Source organism: Hyperoodon ampullatus, assembly GCF_949752795.1.
Source record: "Hyperoodon ampullatus genome assembly, chromosome: 19".
NCBI lineage: Eukaryota > Metazoa > Chordata > Mammalia > Artiodactyla > Ziphiidae > Hyperoodon > Hyperoodon ampullatus.
In genome coordinates this window covers 43,659,989-43,681,708 of record NC_136932.1, presented here as the reverse complement: position 1 = coordinate 43,681,708, position 21,720 = coordinate 43,659,989, and the positions used below count along the sequence as shown (strand labels likewise).

The 21,720-nt window shown below is 54.1% G+C and overlaps 1 protein-coding gene across 1 annotated transcript in view; it reads left to right on the top strand.

Moving 5' to 3' along the window:
• Positions 1 to 19,966, top strand: part of RPH3AL (rabphilin 3A like (without C2 domains)) — a gene marked incomplete at its 3' end in the record, with an annotated part of 169,511 nt that extends 149,545 nt beyond the window's left edge. Inside the window, 4 exon segments of the mRNA XM_079725576.1 lie at positions 15,552 to 15,665; positions 17,119 to 17,205; positions 17,208 to 17,267; positions 19,902 to 19,966. Of these exon segments, the coding sequence (XP_079581702.1) occupies positions 15,552 to 15,665; positions 17,119 to 17,205; positions 17,208 to 17,267; positions 19,902 to 19,966 (326 nt within the window).
• Between the last annotated feature and the right edge of the window lie 1,754 nt (positions 19,967 to 21,720).

Here is a 21,720-nt window from a genome sequence, read left to right as displayed (position 1 = left end):
ATATCTTGTAATAACCTATAATGGAAAAGAATCTGAAAAAGAGTGTGTGTGTGTGTGTGTGTGTGTGTGTGTGTGTATATATATATATATATATATATAACTGAATCAGTTTGCTGTACACCTAAAACATTGTATATCGGCTGTACTTCAATTTTTTTTAAAGTTACTATAGTCAAGAGAAACAGTGTAGTATTGTCACCAGAATAAATAGAATATTTATATAGATAAGTGAAACAGAATAGAAAAATAATAGACCTAAGTATGTATGGAAGCCAAACATAGGTAGCTTTTCAGTTCAATGGGAAAATAACTGGTTTATTTATCAACCAGCGCTAGCATAATTAGATTTCCATCCCATTCCATCTGTATCCAGAAATACATTGCAGACAGATTAAAGATCTAAATGTTAGAAATAACACAGTGAATGTATTAGAGAAAGATTAGAAGTATTTCTTTCCTCTGTGTCAAACTCAGAGATACTGTGGCGCCTACAGGACAGGTAGGCTGACTACCTGAGTTGGCTATGCTCTCCCTCCTGTGGACACTGGGTGTTGATTTTGGTCCAGGATTTGCATGCAGACCCCTTGGTGAGCCCCCTACAAGCTTGCTCATAGCAGGACATTCATTCTTTCTCCAGGATGGGGTAGGGAAACAGTGTGACCTGAGTTCCTCCTGTGACGACCCTGGGTTTGACCTGGCTGCCTCTGGGGAAAGGGCTCCACCCTCCCACCCAGTCAATCCAACTGGACTGCGTGCTCCACGCTACTTTCCCTTGGCAGGTCGTCGCTCCAAGTTTATGGCAGCAATAAATATAGTCCGTTTTTGTGTACTCCCAGGCCTCTTTGTTCCCTTGTGAAATATAAGGTGTAAATAGTGGAACCAGTACTGTGAGCTCTTAGGTCTTCATCTCTTTCGAGTTGGACCCACCCCTTCTGCAGGCATCTTTCCTCTCAGCTGGATTCCCACCCTCGGGCAGTGTGTGGAAAGATATTTGCTGGGTGTAGGGATATTAATCTGGCATATTTGGGTAATAAGAGATAACATTTTTTTTCTCATATACTTTTCTTTTTTTTTTTTTTTGGCTGCGTTGGGTCTCTGTTGCTGCGCGGGGACTTTCTCTAGTTGCAGCCAGCGGGGGCTACTCTTCGTTGCTGTGCGCAGGCTTCTCGTCGCAGTGGCTTCCCTTGTTGTGGAGCACGGGCTCTAGGCAGGCGGGCTTCAGTAGTTGTGGCGCACGGGCTTAGTTGCTCCACAGCATGTGGGATCTTCTCAGACCAGGGCTCGAACCCGTGTCCCCTGCATTGGCAGGCAGATTCTTAACCACTGCGCCACCAGGGAAGCCCTTCTCATATACTTGAAAGCTTAGAGGAGGCAACTGCAGCTTTGGTTCAGCAGCTCAGTGAGGTCAGGACAGATGTCTTGATATTTCTTGCTCTTTCCCTCATGGTCACAAGATGATTGCTACAGTTCCAGCCATCACTATAAGGAAAAGAAGAAAGATGAAAGAGAAGGCTGGAAAATTAAGCTTTTCCCTTCTGCAGCCTTACATTATAATAGAAGCAGGCTGGTACTTGTGCTGGAGGAGCCTGATGCCCTATTGATGGAGAGCTGAATTGATCTGACTGAAGTCGTTATGTGTGGCAGTTTTTCTCAGATAGGATTTTGTGCTTTTCTGCCTCCAAGGCTGAGGACACTTAACGTGATGGCTCTTATTTTCTTCAGCCCCCAGTGCTGTGACTGGGAGATAGCACTGCCCTGGGTCTGCTCTGTGGCTGGCCTGCCCCGCTTTTCCCAGCTATGGCTGTACACCTGGGATGGGGTGGGGGCAGCGCTGAAGCCCCAAGTCTCGGGTCCATACAGTGCTCCGGGGGTATTTAAGGATGTGTGTCCTTTTCTCAGATGGGAGCCAGAGAGCCGAGGTTCCTAGGAGACCGACTCCTGGATCTGTGAGGCTTTGCTGTATTCACCTCTATTAGAGAGCCTGGGGCCAGGCAGGGGTTGGGGGCCGGGGGCCCATCGCCATCTAAAGCTTTCGTCACTGCCCTGTGGACTGGCCAGACCGGGGAGGCCTTTCCATTCTGCCCGCCCCGCTAGACCCCAAAAAGCCCCAGCTGAGCACAGGCAGGTGCCCTGAGCGCCCAGTAGCCACGAGGCAAACTCCCTTTCCCCTCCCCACTGAGACCCGGGCGCAATCCCTCCCCAGGGCCCTCTGCAGGAACCCTCCCTCCTCCCACCCTCCGTCATCCCCCTGAGCAGAGCACAGGCTTCCTGGGTGGAACTGAACAGGATGACACACTGGTCACTTCAAGGTCTGTTCTGGAAAAGTACTTTGAGGTTTTGGATTTTTTCCAGCTGGGTTGTTTTAAGAAAAATCAGAGTTTCATTATCACTTTATTGGTTCACTAGGTTTTATACAAAAATTTTTTTTAAATCCTGAACTGTGGTTCTGTTTGCAGTCCAGTGAAAGCAAGCTTCGAGGTTGTTTGGGTTAAGCAGTCGGGTTCAGCTCAGCTGCAAATGTTTTCCTGGGGCCGCCCTTCTGGAGTGAACCCTCAGCCAGCCTTCCCGCCCCTACGCCGCCATCTCCTGTCCCCCTGGAGAAGCCGAGTCATTGGTACTGCATTGGCCTCAGCCAGAGCTCCTTGACTCTCAGCCATTATCTCATCTGATGCTCAGAACAGCCTATGGGGCAGCTAAGGACGTGAAATTGACTCTAAGTGATGGATGAGGGGTGGGATGTCTGCCCAAGGTCACATAGGCTGCAGCTAAGAGGGCCTGGGATCCAGGCTTCTGAATCCCAGCCCACTCTCCTCCCCTCTGAGTGTAGCTCGGAGTAAAGCTCTTGCCCAAATCGCCACACACACTGGCTTTCCCCTTTCGGACTTGGTTCAAGGGTTTTTGGTTGCCAGGCTGCTGAGGAAGTTCTGCCAGGAGCAGGGATGGAGAGTTAGGCTTTCAAGGCCTGTGGGGATGGGGGGATATGGCAGCATCTTCTTCTGCTTCTCAGGGAACTCTCGGATCAGCTCCATTCCCCAGCCTCTGCCCGTCAAGCAGCTGGTACTCAGCTGCAAGCCTGCATGCCCTTCAGTCTCAGCCTCTGCCCCCACTCTCAGGACCCATGTCCACACTTGGGGAGGACGTGATTGGCCCAACTCCCTCCTGCTCAGGATGCCCTTTATGCATCAAGCCTGTAACCTGTCAGACATTAGAGATGGTGTGGCCTGTTATGCCCAATTGAGGCTGCTTTCCCCAAAAGCAGAGCTGGGACAGCAGGGAGAAATTTGTGTCTCTTGCTCAATAACCACTGAATCACAGAATTGGGTGTTTTGTATCCTACAGGGCAGTGAGCTCCCTGTCACTGGGAGCATTCAAGCAGAGGCTGGATATTATAGTAGGGATACCATGGCTCAGAAACTGGGGGAAGCTTACTATGGGGCTTGTTACTATGTATCCAGAGTTATGACCCCATGTTGTGACCAGGACTGGGGGGATGGGGACACAGTCTATGGCCCAAGATTGAGAAAGCCACATAGCTTTGAACCCGAGACCTCTGTCTCGTTAGCACAGAGCTGCAGCCGACTGAGCTAATCAGCAGTTTCGCGGCAGCCGTTTTTCCATCAAACGCATATGCTGTTTCCTGACTTCTTAACGCAGCATGCTATTTATACCAGTACATCCATTCATTCTTAATGAGCCACGGTTGTGGATTGTAAAATGTTTTATTTTCAGACAGGATTGCTCACTGCCCAGAGCCAGTTGGTGCTATGCCGCCTTCCTTCTTTCTCTGTTCCTGAGACATGAGTGTTTTGGAAGCTCCTCGGGGCGCTCAGCTGCCCTCTCCCCTACTCCCTACTCACCCCCAGTGTTTCCCCAGCAGACTCAGGACTTGCCGTTTCTATCACACCAGGCTGGATGTGGTACATGAACTCCCTGCAGCCTTCAGAGCAGCTGGGAGTGTGTGTTGTAGGGGGCAGGCGGGGGGCAGGCTGGCCGAGGCTTGGAGAAGGAGGCAGAGTAGAGCGGGGGGGCTTCATCGTTTGGAGGCGGGATGCCGTCTGTCCTGGGTGGGTCGGACATTTGCCGGCATTACAGGTTCCAAACTGATGGAACAGTGACTCGATCCGACTCACTGCTTTAAATTCATTGACAACGTTTTTAAAGGTAGAGAATGTTCATTAAAAAGAATATGGAGGGGCTTCCCTGGTGGCGCAGTGGTTGAGAATCCGCCTGCCGATGCAGGGGACACGGGTTCGTGCCCCGGTCCGGGAAGATCCCACATGCCGCGGAGCGGCTAGGCCCGTGAGCCATGGCCGCTGGGCCTGCACGTCCGGAGCCTGTGCTCCGCAACAGGAGAGGCCACAACACCGAGAGGCCCGCGTACCGCAAAAAAAAAAAAAAAAGAATATGGAGTTCTGGCTTCTTTTTTGAAAATCAGAAGGTCTGGCATACTGCCCCTCCCTGGAAAAATTGGACAGGCTAAGTGGCAGCTTCCCCCTTCACACAGGCCTTGCAGTCTCTGGTTTGCTGCAGTCCCCACCCCTCCCTGTTGTCTCTCACGCTCTTTGATCATCACCCTTGCTGGGTTATTAAGGAGAAAGTGAAATAGCTCTTGTTTCTACATCCCAGTGAAAGAGAGAGACTAGAAGTTAGACCAACAGGGACACCTGTTGCAAAAACAGTGGGCGCACGTCTCTGTGGAAGTGAAGGCTTCTCATATCCAGCCCACCTCACTCACTGACCCTTCACCTGACCAGTAGGAGACAGGAGCCTGACCATGGCACACCTGGGCGTCCTTTCTCCTCCCCTGACCCCACAAATCCCGCCCACGGTGGTTCTGTGCCTTCTGTGGAGGTGACCCACCACTGTCGCCCACAGGGCCTTGCAGAGCTCCTGTGTTTTCATAGGGGATCCCTGGGCAGGAAAACTTTAGTTTTTTAAAGTCCTTCTTCCTCTCTGGACCTTGGTTTCCCCATGAGAAGGATGGGGATGACGAGGACTGAGACAGAGAGTCCGTTCTCTTCCAGCTTTCATATCTCATGGTTCCAAATCCAAGGGGATGAGACTTTATGGAGGAATTTCTGACAGGCAAGCAGCTCCCAGACTGTACATTGAGGCTGCGTCTACCGGAAAGACCAGCCCCATTTCAGCAGTGGCCCCGTCTCTCTCACTCACTCACTCACTCACTCACACACACACACACACACACACACACACACACCGGGTATGTGCTGCCAGTGAAATCCCATCCCCCTCCCCCCACCCCGTGCCCTGTGTTTGTGGTAAACGGTCACTAAGCGCTTATGAACTTCCTAAGTCTTCCTTTCACGGTCCTGTCCCCGGGATTGTCCCTAATGCTTCATTATCACCTTCCCTGTCTCAGTTCGTCTTACACACTGCATGGGTTCTAGAGTCCTGGGCAGCTGGAAGTACCTGGGCTTTTTTAATGTATAAATATAATAGAAACCACCAAATACACACACAGATGTGAACCAGACAGGACTGCTCAGAGAGGAGGGAGGAGAGGCTGCTTTTGAACCACCTGAGGAGGGTGCTGTGTGTCCAGCCCGGCACCCTGAAGGCCATTGACCCCGGTCTTCATGGTGTAGGTCTGCTGTTTGGGTCCAAAAAATAAATAAACAAAAACAAGTCATAGCTGGACAATCCTGTCTGTGGCTCCCACTAGCCGTTTAGGGATGGGAATGCCATCCATCCCACTGGGGGCAGGAGAGGGGGTGGTGGTGCTGAGTTGCCCGAGCCCACTGTGAGCCCCGCTTGGGCAAACACTGACAGTCAGTCTTCTATGCGGCCACCGTTCTTCCAGGCTCAGCTGAGGGCCTGGGTGCCACTTGCCTGTTGGTCTGTGCAGGTGAAAGAGGCAGGTCTCAGGCTTCAGCTGCTGTGGACCGCAGCCCATGCCAGGCTCTGTGCATTTGTGTAATCCTCCGACACCTGTGCTGGGGGTACTACTGTCGTCCCATTTTACAGAAGAGGAAACTAAGGCAGATAATTTACATTGGAATGTCGGCGTGCGCAGAATGAGAAATCCCCATGGTGTTCGGGAAACTTTGCCCTTTTCCCAAGTCTCAGGGAAGCAGAGGCCTGGCCATGTCTTGTGTGGCTGTGTTTTGAAAGAGAAGCCCATGCGTTACTAATTTGTCGTGACCTTCGGAGCCCTTGGTGAAGGGCTAGCTCGGTGCCGGCGTGTGTGAAGGGAGGGGCCACCCCCAGAATAGAAGCCCTGAGCTTCCAGGAGCCACCGTTGTCCCCACTGCTGCGCCCCACCCCTGCCCCCTGCAACCCTCTTGCCTGTCCTGGGCATCTTCACTGGCCTGGGGGTTGATTTTCCAAGAGCAGGAGGCCCTCATTAGCCACACCACAGAGGTCAGGGGCATGGCTTTCGCTTCTAATTTGTCCCAACCGGATGACAGCCTCAGCTGATTGGATGACTCCAGCTTCAAGACAAGGTCTTGGGACTCCTTGCCCCCTGCCAACCCTGCAATCCCCCATCTGAGCTGAACTGGGGAAACAGGCCCCACCCCCAGGCAGCCCGGCTTCCGCTGAGCAGATGACTGCAGAACTCTCGCCACGTGCAATACAGCACACCCCTCTCCAGCCGCTCACCTGCCTCGCTGTGTGGACCTGCAGCTTAATTCCGCCCACTCTAGATTTCTCGGCCTTTGGGGACCTGGTGAAGTGAATAAATCTGGGCCCGCCTGCCCTATCTGACTCCAATAAAGCCCTCGGAGATAACAGTGCTGATTCCACTCAGCTCAGCAGTCCTCTCCCCAGGCCTCTTGTCCATCACGGGGTGGAGGCCGGCCCCACGGATGGGGCCAGGATGATTTCCGCTCGCTGGTCCAGGAGTGGTGGCAGAGGCTGGGAGAAGCTGTCTGTCCGGTGATCTCCATACAGGAAGGAGGGGCCGGGCCGCCCCTGCCTCAGTTACTCCTGGGGTCCACATGGAGTCCAAGCAAAGCTGGCAGCCCAGCCCCCCACCTAGGCTCTGAGATCAGATGCCATGGGCCTGAGCAGGGACTGAGATTCCAGCCCCGGTGAGGGAACCTGAGGGATACACCTTGAGGCCAGACTCTGAGGGGACGTGATAGACAGAGACAGAGGCAGAGACCCAGAGACAGATGGACAGACATGTGCAGAGACTGGAGAGTGAGAGAAACCGACCAAAACAGAAATAGGGATCAAGAGACAAACCCAAGAAGACTCAAAACACACAGGGACACAAAGACACACAAGAGAGGGAAAGAAAGACAAGAGAAGCAAAGGCAGGGAGAGAGCTTTTTTTTAAAACCATCAACAAGAGAGGCACAAAGAGATGAAGTCAAAGACAAAGGCACAGAGACCGAAAGAAGGACAGAGAGAGAGCACTGACGTCATGGAGTGGATGAAGATGCGTTTTGCATCCCAGCAAACAAACTGTCAGGAACTGTATGCACCCACTTTGCTTCATCTCTGCCACAGATCAGAAGCAATTACCTGCCAGAGAGAAATAGTGCAGAGCACATCCAAGCCAGACCAGCCCCTCGTCCCCTAGATGCCTGAGTCTGGAGCCTTCCTTTTGAGCCTATCCTGGCCCTGGAGAAGCCCACCACCTGGCCGTTGCGTTTCCTGTTCTCTGTCAGGGATGCCTGGCACACCCCAGTCCCAGCATTTCTACCTGCCAAAATCATGCCCATCTTTAAATTCCACCTCTTCCAGGAAGTCCTTCCTGACTTCTCCTTTCCCTGAACACTCTCCACCTCCCCTGCAGAGTATCATGTTCTCTCTGGAAGGAGCTGTTCTTATCTTCCATCCGTCCATCTCCCATTCCATCTGGAGTTCCTCCAGCCAGGGCAGGACCACAGGATTTCAGTGCTGGCGACCATATCACCATTGATCTGAAGATTCACCTTCAGTATCTGGTACCTCCTGTCTGTCTGCAAGTCCCAAGGAGGGAGTTAATTAAAATCAATGGCAAATGAATAAGCAAGCATAGGAAACCCTCCACTCCCCAACTCTAAATTCCTGGCCTGGTCTGTGCTGTCCCTGCTGAGGTCCCAGGTGGCAGCCTGGAAGGGGGACCAAGGAAGGAGAGCTTCCGTGTCCCACTCCCTCACCCCTCCTTCTGTGGTGGTCCTGTGACTATCCCCACCTCAGAGATGAGGAAATGAGGCCCAGGGTGATCAGGCAGCTGGACAGCGAGGGTCACCCGGATCTCCTGACTCCGAGTCCAGGAGGGAGGGAGGGAGGCAGGCTCTGAGCCTCTCTGGCTCCACCCAGCCCATCCCTATGAGGACAGGGCCCCTGGCCTTGGGACTCCCTTTCTTATTGTCCAGACCCTGACTGTCTGGGACCCTGGAGGGAGTTTCCAAAACAAAGGAAGAGCCCGTCCTCGTCCTCGGGCCTGGGGTTTGGAAGAAGAGAAGGTTTTGCATGAACACAGTGCACTCCTCTCCCCAGAGCCCACTCATCCCGTGTCTATGGCAACCGGCCTCCGACAGCCCCTCCCCCCATTAGTCTGTGCCTAGCTCAGGCTGAGGCCACCATCGCCTGGCTCGCTCATCCCACTCGAGTGTCCTTTTGGGAGAGGCTGCAAGGAGGCGCCTGCCTGGTGGAAAACCCAGCCCGAGCTGGCTCGCCACCACCTTGCTGACCACCATCAGTCCTGCTGTCTCTACACAGTGCTGCATTCTCTCCTGGGGAGGCTTTTTCAGAAAGCAGTCAGCACGTATTTGCTGAGTGCCTGCTTGGCCCGAGGCCCAGTGATGGGGGCTGAGGGAAGGAGCCAGACACCAGTTAAGACGTGACCCTGCCCTGAAGGGGTTCCTGGTACAGTTGGGGAAGTCGAGGCAGGTGTTTGTAGGAAAAGAAATGCAATGCCAGGGGTCGTCTGAGAGGGCCCAGAAGAGCTGCCCCAGCAGTTGTGGGGAGAGTGAAGGAGGGCCTGTCTTCCATCCTTGGGCTGGAGAAATTTTCCAACAGAGGCACGGTTTGGATGGGTTCCTGGAGGATGAATTGGCATCTAATTTTCAAAACTATGTAGAGGCTCGTGTAGCTGTTTAGACTTGCAATGCTTTTGGTCCTACTTTGATCTCTTGATCTTATTTTATTGGTAGTTGTTATTGGCTCCATTTTACAGATGAGAAGATTGAGGTTCAGAGAGATGAAGGTATTTGTCCAGGAGTGTCCAAAGCAGAGCTGGAATTCAACCCTATAGATGTTGGGAGTGAACTAGACGTTTTTCTCACACACATTGCAGCCCCTGCCTCTGGGGGGAAAAGGCATGTTGAGGAGACAGGGGATGAACTGACCTGCCTGCAGGGGCCCAGAGCCCTTGGGGTGAGGCCAGACCATGGGGTGCCCTGCATCCTGGGTGAGGAGGAAAGAGCAGAGATTCCAACAAGAGTTAGGCCTGGGTTCAAATCCCAGCTCGGCCTCCAAACAGCCTCTGAAGGCACCTAGTGCCTCCAGTGTCTTATGAAACACAACTTGGAAATCTAAGCTCCCCTGGAAAAGGTGAGTCCACCCCTATGAGGTTGGCCCGGGCACCGAACATGGTGAGTGCAGGGGCCAGCTCTGTGCCAGATGGTGTGGGCCATGAGTTCAGGATGCCCGCCCCCCATCAAATAAAATAGCTCCCATTTATCAGGCACCTACCATGTGCCAGACACTGCCTGTGTTATCTCTATTCATACAACAACCCAGGAAAGGATCCATCATTGCCCCATCTCATAGGTGGGCCTGCTGAGCACAGAGAGGTGAAGACACCGACCCAGAGTCCCACAGCTGGGAAGTGGCAGAGCGAGGACACTGTGTGACTCGGAGCCTCTGCACCACCCCTGCACCTCGGTGCTGCTACCACCAAACAGAGCCCCAGACTCGGGAGGCACCTCGGTGGGATTTCAGGCTGCAAGCCTGGCCCTACTCCCAGGTGGGGCAGCCCTCGCCCGTCCCCATGGGGACAGCTCTGTGACTCTTCTCTGCAGCTGTGCCCGCCTGGTGGGCTGGGTAAGGCTAACTGGGGACGTCTCTGCATTCCCCAGGGCCTTATCTTTCCTTTACATTAAAAAACAATTTTTTTTTTTTGCTTTTAGTATGCAAAATTTTCCACCATCTGCTTTGCCTTTGGCAGAATGTTTGCTGAAAATATCTCTCTTCCTCTCTAATTCCCGTAATTTCTTGGGGCTTTGGGAGCCTCCAAGCAGAGCAGCAGTTGCTCACAAGGGCCTCCCAAGCTTACAGGCTGCTGGCTGTCCTTGTGCCAGGCAGGCAGATGTTGTGTGGCCCAGAAGTCACATCTCCCCGCCTCTCAACCAGAGTTGGGCACTGGGGTCTCTCCACTGATGGAACAAACCTGACCTGAAGTTGAATCCTAGGATTCAGACCCAGAGTGGCTGTCTAGGTTGGCCTCTTTTTGTGTGTGATGAAGCCCTGAGAGGTGTCCCCAGGGTCACAAAGAGAGATGGTGGCAGAGCAGAGGCAGGAAGCAGGTCCCCCAAATCCCAGTGCAGTGCTGTGAGGTCAAGTGGCCAGCATCCTGCCTGTCCCCTGGACAGTCCCAGGCAAGGTATCTCCACAAGCCAGCAGCTGCCACACGTTCTTTGAGGCAATCAGGAAAGACTTTCCAAAAGGGAAGACTTCCCCCCACCTTCATGTACCAAAACTCTGAGTTTCCATGGTGACAGTCAAATTGCAAATCCATCCAAGAGTGAGCCAGGGGGGAAGAAAAAAAGAAGCTGGCCTCTCCCCAGAGAAGCGGGCATGGCTGGTGCCGGGGCTGTCCGCTTCTGAGGATGAGAGCTGGGCGGAGTGGGGCAGCCCTGCTGCGGCATGATGGGAAAATCTCAGGGACGCCAGGTCCCCAAGCAAGTGGTCCAGGGGCTGAGGCCACTGCAGAGGGGGAGGCCCCCCTCCTCCCTGCTTCCTGGCAGAGCCCGGGTGAATCCATTTAGTGACACCTCCTTCTTGGGGAAGCTCTCGGGACGTCTTCTCCCTGGTGTTTTCCCATTTTCAATCTGAAAATCACACGTGGGCAGAATACAAGTGCTCATCACTGACCGAACCATCCTAGACTCAGCCTTTGGGGAATGAGAGGGAAAAAATCAGCCTTCAGACACACAGAGTGTTTTCTTGAGGGTGGAAGAGCAAGAGCCAAAAGATTTATGAGCCTAAAAGCTTTGTTAATAAACCTGGAAGATTTACGATTGCAGCTGCCGTGCAGGGAAAAAGGTGGCAGCGCAATCGAATGGCAAATTAGCCAAGGTTCGGGTTTTCCAGCAACATTTGGAGGGGGAGGAAGAAGAAAAACTTCTTCCCTTGCTGCCGGAGGAGTATTTGGATAAACAGCGTTTGCGTTGGGCTGTGTCCAGGGATGTTCTCCGCAGGGTCTCCTTGGTGCGTTTCTTTCCCACTGACCTAAGTGCCGAGGCCAGGTGTCCACACTGCCGACTTCCTTGGGTTTATTTCTTTCGAGTGGGGTTCATTAGAGTGGACTAGAGATGGGATTGAGTTTGCACCACAGAGACCTCTAAGCTGAGGCTTGGGCCCCTGCTTGAAATCGCAGACACAGTGAGCAAGGATGCTTGAGCCGAGGGAGACGTATCCGAAAGGGATGAGTCGTTGGCTGGCTGCTTCTCTGTGATGTCTTTGTGAGCTCAGTTGTCATCTGGGGCTGTTCCCCCCCTTCCATGGCTGTGGCCCTTGTCTATAAAAGGAGACAAAAAACAAGACAACTGAGTGTCACTTGGGGAGGTTTATTTTTTCTAAACCTTGCACAGCACAGGCACCAAGTGGGAACTAGGCAATATGGCCCCCGAACCCCACCTCCAGCGTTGGTGCTTGGACAGCACATACCCCTCCCAACAAAAAATGATCTCGCAACATAGCATAACAGTCTTCTTGCAGCTTAAGCCCACTCCTAGCTCAGCACTGTGACCATGTACCACAGATGACAGAACAGGGAGCAGAGTGAAGAAATAGGGTGAGTGAGTAGCCACCATAACCCGAGTCCTGGGATGTCCTTTCCCATCGTCTCCTTTCAAGCTCTCGGTACGTCGTGCCCTGTGGCATCTGCTATTAGCACCAAAGAATCCAGGCATTATTTCCATACCATGGAGCTCCATGTCATGTCCCCTACCCCCGCACTGCCTCAGCCTCAGCCTCATATTCTCCACCCTGCCCCAGAATTTTGAAGGTCCTGCACATCAAACATGGGGGAGACGGAACATTCCAAGTCAGGAAAAAGGAATAAAGTACCCGTAAGCATCTCTGCCAAAGAGATGGGGAAACCAATGTGGAGAACAGTAACCGTGTTCCCCTCAGGGATTTCCCACTGCTTAACAGGCTGCTGGACACCCCCTCCTCCTGCTGCGGGAGGGGGAAGAATCCTCCCCAGTTCCTTTGCATCTGCCCCAAGGGAGACGTGGGGAGCGGCTTGCTACCTCCTGCCACCTCCCACTCCCTTTGTCTGGGGACCCACAGAGTTGGCATTTAGTCAGTCAGTGAATGAGCCAAAAATACGTAAATGCTTATAAAACTGATGCCCATAGAATCGGGTCTCGGTGGATTCATAATCAAAGAAACCCAGTCTGGGGCCTAAAAAGCAATTGCAAAATACGTCAGGCCTTTACTTGCGTTTCTCAAATATTGTAAAGGGGGCATGTGGACCACAACCCCTCCAGTCCCCATCTCTTTTAGATTCTTCATCACAAAAGCTCAGAAAGCCAAAGCAGAACTCTTCCTTGAGGGCAAGAAGGGAAAGAAACAGCAGAAGAGGCAAAACCCTTGAGCAGACAGAGGAAGGCAAAGCTGGAAGCAATCCTGTTAGCATCGTTCTTGATCCACCCCCATGGATCAGGCTCTGCAGGAGGAGAACGCCAGCCTTAACTGTGGTGCAATTTGTCCCCTGCCCTCCAGGAGCCTCTCGGTCTGCTGGGGGAAACACACACAGAACACTTAAAGCGGGAAGTAGTTGCTGCAGGTGTAGCAGAACACACAAGGCGTTCAGCCAGACAGGTGGGAGCCATAGGGAAGGCTTCCTGGAGGAGGTGGTACCCAAACTAAGCCAGAAGAAGAGGGGTGGGCAGGGCATTCTGGGTAGAGGGAAGCCAGTCCCTGCGAGAGGTGCTGACTGGCAGTTTGGCAGGAGCTCCAGGCCGCGTGGGGCCAGAGGAGCCCCAGATAGGAGAGCCAGTTGTGCAGGATGATGCTGAAGAAGTAGTGGAGGGCAGGAGTTCAGGCTTGATCCTGTAGGTCCCGGGGAGCCTGTAAGAAGGGTGAGCCAGGATCTGTGTGTTAGCGGAGCCTGTACAAAAGGAGGTGCCTGTGGATGGGGCCCAGCTGGGAGGTGTCACAGCAATCCAGGCTGGAGACGATGAGGCCTTGAGTGAAGCAAGGGCAGCGACCAGGGTGAGGAGGCCACTGATTGAAGAACCGCTTAGATGAAACTGGCAAGATGTGGGGATGAGGGAGGGAGAAGAACCAATTAGTCATTAAAGCTTTCGAAGCACAGCTGCCCTGCTGTGGAAGCACAGGGTCAAAGATCTCTTAGGCTGAAGTGGTCAGCCAGCTCCAGCCCCTCTCGTTGCTTGGTTCTATGACTTGTGACTTCCTTAGCTGAAAGGTGACACCGGCTGAAGGCATGAAGACTTTCCAGAAGGCTCTAGATCCAGGTGGAAGCTACATGGCATAGGTCCTGCCATTTCCCTTCCTGTAACCACTGTGGGCTTCCCTAACTGACCAGACCCTCTCCCTGCTGGACCTTAATGCAATTTCAGGATTCTCCTCTGCACGCTGCTCCAGAGGGGCCTAGAGCATCAGATGAAACCCATTAGCTGCCCTTGATATAGATTGATTTTGTTTCCAGTATCATCTCCCACCAAACATGTCCCTATGGCTCAGGTTTGTTCTACAGATCAAGTAAGATAATGCTCCCCAGGTGCCTAGCACAGTGCCTGGCAGAAAGCACTCAACTCCCTCTGTAACCAGCATATTACATTCCTGGGGAAGACACACTGACTCTTACCCCACCCGCTGAGTTAGTCACCTATGCGAGCTGGTTACCTGTGATCCCAAACCTTTCTGAGCGGTTATACTTGCTATTATAATTACATCATTTAATTAAATGTTATATAAATTGATGAAAAAAGTCAGAAAAGACACAGAGTCGTTTCATTAAAACCAAGACTTTGGAAAGACTTGGTAGAAGTCACTTGCTTACAAAAGCTATTGAATTAGGTGTAGGCAGCACAACTGTAAAAAAAAAAAAAAAATGGGAGAAAGAAACGGAAAAATAGAGGATTCTTGCTTGCCCATGTCTTCAAGATCTGCTCCAATTTAAACTGAACCTGAGAATCACAATGCAATATGGATGCAGTTTAGACACAAAAGACCATGTGGGTCGATCTCAAAGAAGCACCCAAGCCCTTCATCAAAAGATTGGCGAATGGGGCTTCCCTGGTGGCGCAGTGGTTGAGAGTCCGCCTGCCGATGCAGGGGACACGGGTTCGTGCCCCGGTCCGGGAAGATCCCACATGCCGCGGAGCGGCTGGGCCTGTGAGCCATGGCCGCTGAGCCTGCGCATCCGGAGGCTGTGCTCTGCAATGGGAGAGACCACAACAGTGAGAGGCCCACGTACCACAAAAAAAAAAAAAAAAAAGATTGGCGAATGGATGTACATTTCTATGCTTAAAATTAAAATGGAGTGTTTAATGTATGAATAGATCCTGTTTTATGACTCCCACTGTTGATTAACCAGCCAAATATGGTTGCATTTAGTCCAGAAAAGAGGGTTTCCACCACAGCAGGTGCTCCCTGTGGGAGCTCCCCCTCCCCTTCCCTCTCCTGGGGTTCCAGCCCCACCAGCCTTGGTCCTTCTGCATTCACAAGACCCCACTGGGAGTTGCTGGATGAGCTGGGATGAGAGCCCAGGCCTGCTGGCTCCCAGTTTAGTTCTTCTGGTGGAATCAGAGTGGTTACAAACACAGGCTGTGGAGCCAGCCCACCAGAGTAAGAATCCCACTGTGGGCAAGGGCCTCGGTTTCCTTGCCTGTGAAATGGGGACAATGCTATCTCCTATCTTGCAGGGTGGTTCTGAAGCTTCCTTGAGTTAGTGTATGTCAGGGCCCTGGAGCCCTCCATCAGGGTCAGTGAGGACTGGAATTATCCCTGCAGAGCATGGCCGGGCACCTTTAAACATTGCCAGGTGCAGTTGGGCCTGCACCAAAGGGGGTAATCAGCTCCTCCCAGCAAGAGGCTTCTGATTCAGCCACAGGGAGGGGGTGATGGGTGGAGATGGCTGCCTGAGGACTGAGCCCTCCCTGCCAGTGCTGGTCATACTGGGCACCGCACCCCCGAGTCCTAGCCTCCTCGCACCGGGACTCACCTCTTTAACTGACAGAAGGGAGTACCCTGCCATCCCTATCCCCGGACCACTGTCCCCGTGCCCCAAACACCAGGGCCGCCGGCGGAGGTCCTATGCCACTTTGTCCTGGAAGGACACGCCTGCCGGTGATGGCCGGGGGCGGGGGTGACCTCCTGTGCTGGTGTCTCTTTTCCAGTGGTTTCCAGCGACAGTGACAGCGACTCAGATCTCAGCTCCTCCAGCCTGGAGGACAGACTCCCACCCACTGGGGTCAGGGACCGGAAAGGCGACAAACCCTGGGGGGAATCAGGTAAGTGTGGGAAGCAGCACTGTTTGTTTCCCAAGCCCCCGGGGCAGTGGCTTTGCTGCTTCCTCAGGCTACCGCTCCCTAGTGGCTCCCCAGTGGGTGGGTCTGTGGACTTGTTCTAGATCCGGGAGGCAAAATGGGCCTTCAGCTGGGAGGGCTAGGAGCTAAAGTGTTGGCACCACTCAAGAACAGATGGAAAGGGGAGTTCCCTGCCGGCCTATGGTTAGGATTCCGGCTTTCACTGCCATGGGCTGGGTTCAATCCCTGGTCGGGGAACTGATCCCACAAGCTGTGTAGAGCAGCCAAAAAATATATATATATGGAAGGGAAGCTCAGGTATATATGCAGATAAGGACTGGGGGCACATTTTCCTTTCCTTTAGACACATGAAGGACCTTCCCAGGAAAAGGACCAGCTTCATTCAGAGTCACTCCAAAGGTTAGAACTGGGATACTTGCATGACATTTCAGGCTGAATTTAATACCTAAGAAGAAAGCTTTTCAATAACTGCCTCAAACTGGAAGGAAATGGAAGGCTGGGTGATCTTCTGCCAGAACTGATACAGAAGGAATTCCTGCCGGGGGTGGCAGTCTGGACTAGGTCAGAGATGCCAATGCCTGGCACTCCTGTGCCCATGGCAGACATTACCAGTTGATCATGGTACTCTCTCCCACAGAGTCTGACATGGCTTCGGAATCCTCCTCCATGCAGTTTTCCCAGGGATCAGTATCAGTAGGCAGGGATGATGCATGAGGTGAAAACTGTCCCTGGACTAGATGATCTCTTAGGCCCCTTCAGGCTGCAGATTCTCTCTTAGGAAAGTGCGGAGGACACTTACCTGCCAGCCTTGGTTGCTAGGGCAGGTTTTACACTCCTCACCTCCCACTACCGCAGCTCTTGTCCCCTCTCTTCACACCGGCTCTCAGCTGCGGCCAAGCGGGTCAGGAGATGGGAAGATGGAGTGCAGTCTGCAGGCCCCATCTCTGCTCTCTGGGCCGAGCAGGGGCTAACAACCATGTCTGAGTGAGGATTCTTTAGTCGGCAGAGGCAGCAGTGAATGTCCCTCTTGTTGGGTTAACAGAAATTTACATGCTTCCCCACGACACCCTCCTTCTCCGAGGGCAGGACAGACTCGTCCCCACTGCCAGTTTTCATGTGGGTAACTACTTGTTCCTTAGTGAAATGACCTGAGGGCCCATTCGATTGCCTTTGTAGCTTGTGGGCCAGTCGGCAGTGGCCAGAGGGTGGGGTCCCGCTAGAACATGGCAGCCATGTGGATGGAGAAAGGGGGTGGCGGTTCCCAGGGGAAGGGGCTCTGGCAGACGGTCCCGTAGGTACAGGTCACAATTCCACATGAGGAGACTTTAGATCAGCTCCTTGTCAGGCTGAGATGGGCCCTGTCTCAGTTCAAGGCCCAAAGGACCCAACCCTGAATCATTCATGTGGTTTCTTGCAGGTGGCAGCGTGGAGTCATCAAAGATGGGGCCTCCCCGCCCACCCAGCCACCTCTCAGGGAGCCAGAGCAGCCTGGCCATCGAGACAGGACCGGCTCTGCGGACCCGCAGTGGGGACCCCACCCTGGCCGGACACAAAAGGCCACAGTGAGTACCAAGCTCCTCCTTCCAACGTACCCACCTCCTCTCCATCTGTACCCCCAGGGGGTGTTTTCAGTTCTCTGCGCTGGAGAGTGCTAGGGGGTGTTTTCAGTTCTCTGCCCTGGAGAGTGCTAAGGGGTGTTTTCAGTTCTCTGCCCTGGAGAATGCTAGGGGGTGTTTTCAGTTCTCTGCCCTGGAGAATGCTAGGGGGTGTTTTCAGTTCTCTGCCCTGGAGAATGCTAGGGGGTGTTTTCAGTTCTCTGCCCTGGAGAATGCTAGGGGGTGTTTTCAGTTCTCTGCCCTGGAGAATGCTAGGGGGTGTTTTCAGTTCTCTGCCCTGGAGAATGCTAGGGGGTGTTTTCAGTTCTCTGCATTTTCGAGCCCTGTGCCAGGTGCCCGTTGAACAGAGGCAAGCCAGACCCATCCGTGCCCACAATGAACAGAAAGAGGGACCCAAAAGAACAGTGGTGACCTTCCCTATCCGTTCTCGGTAACTGTAACAATGGCTGTTTCCATCCTCTGCTTTATGAAATGTATCATCTTTCAGAGCATTTCCCTTCCTGCCTAACAGTCACAGTAACTCCGTTTTCAGAGCACCTGCTATTCGCCAGGCAGTGCGTGCCCAGCCTGGGCCGGGTGTGGTGGGGGACAGTCCCTGACCTCCAGAAACCTACTGCATAGCTGAGGAAGGCAAATCAACTCACCCAAAACAGAGCCCAGGCCAGGGCAGGCCCAAATCCTAAGGGGGGGAGGATTCAGGACCCCTAGAGCTGACGGCATGGAGGCCGGCCTGCCCTTGCACTTCCAAGGTCAACTTTCATTCTCTTGGCCAAATAGACAGGAGGCTCATTATCCGCATGTGATGGGTGTGGAAGCCGAGGGCAAGAGTCCAAGCTCCCACCTGCCCCGGCCAACCTGAGGTCACCCTGCACTTGGGGGACAGGGGAGTCCTCACACTCAAGCGGGAGAAAATTGTGCAGGTGCACGATCGGCGCCTAGCCTCCTTCCAGAAAGAAGCCCCAGCTGGGCTTAGTGCGTCTACAACCAGAGGATCCACGGTGCACACTGTGTGGGTCAGCGCAGCAGCTGGTGCCCCTGCCGCGCACGGGGACGGCTGCAGGCCTGCTGGGCTGGGGAGTTCCCACCAGGAAACCCTGTGGGAGCGCTCCTCCCTCCCCTCCCCCTCCCCTCCCCCTCCCCCTCCCCTCCCCCTCCCCTCCCCCTCCCCCTCCCCTCCCCCTCCCCTCCCTTCCCCCCTCCCCTCCCCCTCCCCTCCCTTCCCCCCTCCCCTCCCCTCCCCCTCCCCTCCCCTCCCCCTCCCCTCCCCTCCCCCTCCCCTCCCCCTCCCCTTCCCCTCCCCCTCCCCTCCCCCTCCCCTCCCCTTCCCCTCCCCTTTCCCCTCCCCTCCCTCCTCCCCTCCCCTTTCCCCTCCCCTCCCCTTTCCCCTCCCCTCCCCCCTCCCCTCCCCCTCCCCCCTCCCCTCCCTTCCCCCTCCCCTCCCCCTCCCCTCCCCCCTCCCCTCCCCTCCCCTCCCCCTCCCCTCCCCCCTCCCCTCCCCCCTCCCCCTCCCCTTCCCCTCCCCTTTCCCCTCCCCTCCCTCCTCCCCTCCCCTTTCCCTCCCCTTTCCCCTCCCCTCCCCCTCCCCTCCCCTCCCCTCCCCCCTCCCCTCCCCTCCCCCCTCCCCTCCCCCCTCCCCTCCCCTTTCCCCTCCCCTCCCTCCTCCCCTCTCCCCTCCCTCCTCCCCTCCCCTTTCCCCTCCCCTCCCTCCTCCTCCCTCATTTCCCCTTTTGATGGTCACGAGGGACAGAGACAGACTGTGACACTGGGTGGGCAGGTCTCAGGGAGGGAGGCGCCGTGGGCGTGCGCCCTCTGCCCCCTACCCTCGCCTCCTGCAATCCCCCCAGAGAGGGCAGTTTGGAATCAAGCAGGCCCAAGCTCCAGTCCCAGCCCTGCCACCCATACCCATGGGAACTTGGGCAAACCATCAGGTCGAACCGCATGAAATTGCATTTCTGTAGATCAAAAACAGTTAAATATTGTCAAATCCATAAGATTCAACCTCATATTTGATCTCTCAGTGCCCAGTTCCATTATCACTGAAATGGGGACCACATCGTGTCCCTTGCAGGTTGCAGGGTAGGTAAGATCCAGGGTCCATGTGGGGTACCTACCTGAGTGGGTCTTCAGGAACTGTCCAGTAATCACGGGGCAGGCTGTGTGGCCCAGCACATAGACAGGGTTCCAGGGCTTAAGCTGTTACTTGGAAAGGACTGGCCTAGAGGAGGGTTGTATGTTCCCATGTCCATTTGCTCCTGCTGGCGTCCCAAGATGACCTGTGTTGACTAGCCCAGGTATCAATGGCCACACTGAAGCACAGGGACTGGGCGACCTGCCTGCAATGACACAGCACAGCGGAGCAGGGCTGGGCCCAGCCTGCAGGCGCCCCCTGCCCAGCTCTCAGCCGCCGGCCCTCCCGGGCAGCCCCCTGCTTAGTTTCAGACGGGGCAGCTGCTTCAGGTGCAGGCCGCTCCAGCAAGGAGTCAGCCTTCCCTGCATTTCATTCCCAAAGTTCACACTGTCACTGGGGTGGGACTCTGCCTCTGCTCCCCCTATAGTGGCCTTTTTTTCTCTCCTCCAAAGGTAGAAGGCACACCTGGGCGAGCCCCTGCTGCTGACGTGGGCTCCGACGGTCCCCTCTGCCTGCCCTGAGCAGAGGCGTGCTTGGTGCATGGGCAGACTTTCCAGTGGAAGAGCTTGAGAGAGAGAAAGAGCTGGAACCAGACCCTACCCGGCTCCTTCCTGACCAGTCCCAGGGCCCTCCACCGCCAGCCCTGCCGGACGTGACCCCTGACTCAACAAACCAGTGTTTGCGGGGCTGAGTCTGCTTCCCCCCACCCAGTGCCTTTCTGCACCCCTTCTCTCCTGGGAGCCCCCTCTCCACCGCCACCCCAGCCACTCCCCTCAGCCGTGACCTTTATTTATTGCCCCCAGCCCCACCCCCAGTCTACCCCTATGTTCATTTTAAGTTTGCTCTCGTCTTAGTTGGACTGGAAGGGCCTGCAGACCCACCTTCTGGGGCCTTCCCCTACGCACTGCAATTTCAGAGGGTGCCAGGCAGGGCTTTCTCCATATTTGTATTCATGGAAAAAGAAATCAGAGCCTGAGCGTGACCCTTCACACCTGAGCGTGGCCCCCCAGAGAGGAACCCAGAGCAGGTGGGATGAGAGGTCCACCCATCCTCCCCCTTCCCCTGCGGCTCTGCACGTGGATGCAGCCTCCTCCCTCCCGGCCCAGGAGCTGCTGTTGAACCTGGCTCTCTGTTAGGTTTCTCGGAAGCCTTCCTTGGCCTCCCCGAGGGCTGCTGGAGCTGGAAAGGGTTCTGGTGAACACTGTGAATTCACTCACTGGAGAGCAAGCAGCCTTCAGCTGAGCCCCCTGCTGGGCGTGAAGCTCCCTAAGCCATTAATTCACTCCTCTTCAGTAGGCTCAGTTTGGCAGAAAAACACTTAATTCAAAGTGTGGGCAGATGCTTCTGGAAAACCTTTCCTGGAGGAGAGAGAATGCGTGATTCTGTGTGTACGGCGCCCACACCCTCCCTCCTGACCACCCCGTGCCTGGTCCTCGAAGGGCCTTCTTCTCCAGGCTCTCAGGGCCCCACCATTAGCTCTTTTGCCCTAGTCGCTGGCAGACAGTTAAAAAAAAAAGTGATAAGAACACTGTTTCCCTGTGACAAGTTATGCTTCAGAATAAAAACAATAAAGATGAGAATTTGCATTGAGCCAGCGTGTTGATCAAAAGGCCACAATCACTTGTGTTTCTGAGATGCATCAGTAGAGAAATGGATGGAAAAAATGTGATACGTTGGTTGCTGGAACACTTGCTAAGCCACAGTAAAAGGAATGAGCTAGATCTGCGTGGGTTAGAAGGGCTCACAAACCTAACGTTGAATGGGAAAAACAAGGCCATCTAAGTAAAAATAAAAAGTACAAATAATCAAAATGAGTTATATGAACTTATATGTAAATGTGTCAAAATGCGTGTAAAATGGGCAAGGATTTGTGGTTAAACACTGTGGACTGAACACATTTGTATTTCCTCCGTCTCCCCAAACCCCACCAAAGTGACATAAAGGAATGAAAATGACATGAACTGCAAAGATGGCAGCAGGTAAGAGAGGTCTGAAAACTTTGGAAGATGGAAGCATATAACTTGTTTAGTGCCAGCTTCCCCCACTCCCCAAAGTGTCTAAGGGAGCTGGCAACCCTTAACAAGCCCATTTTCTCTGCAGAATCCCCCAAATGCTCAGAACATGGAGGGACCAGGTATCCCTAAGGCGGAAGTTCAAGATGGTGTGAAAATAGTATTGGTTGGAAGAAGTGGTTTGACCCGAGCCCAGATGGCACACGACTGCCCTTCTCTGATCCTGGTAGCAGACAGGTGTACAGCTGGCCGAGGCTGAACTA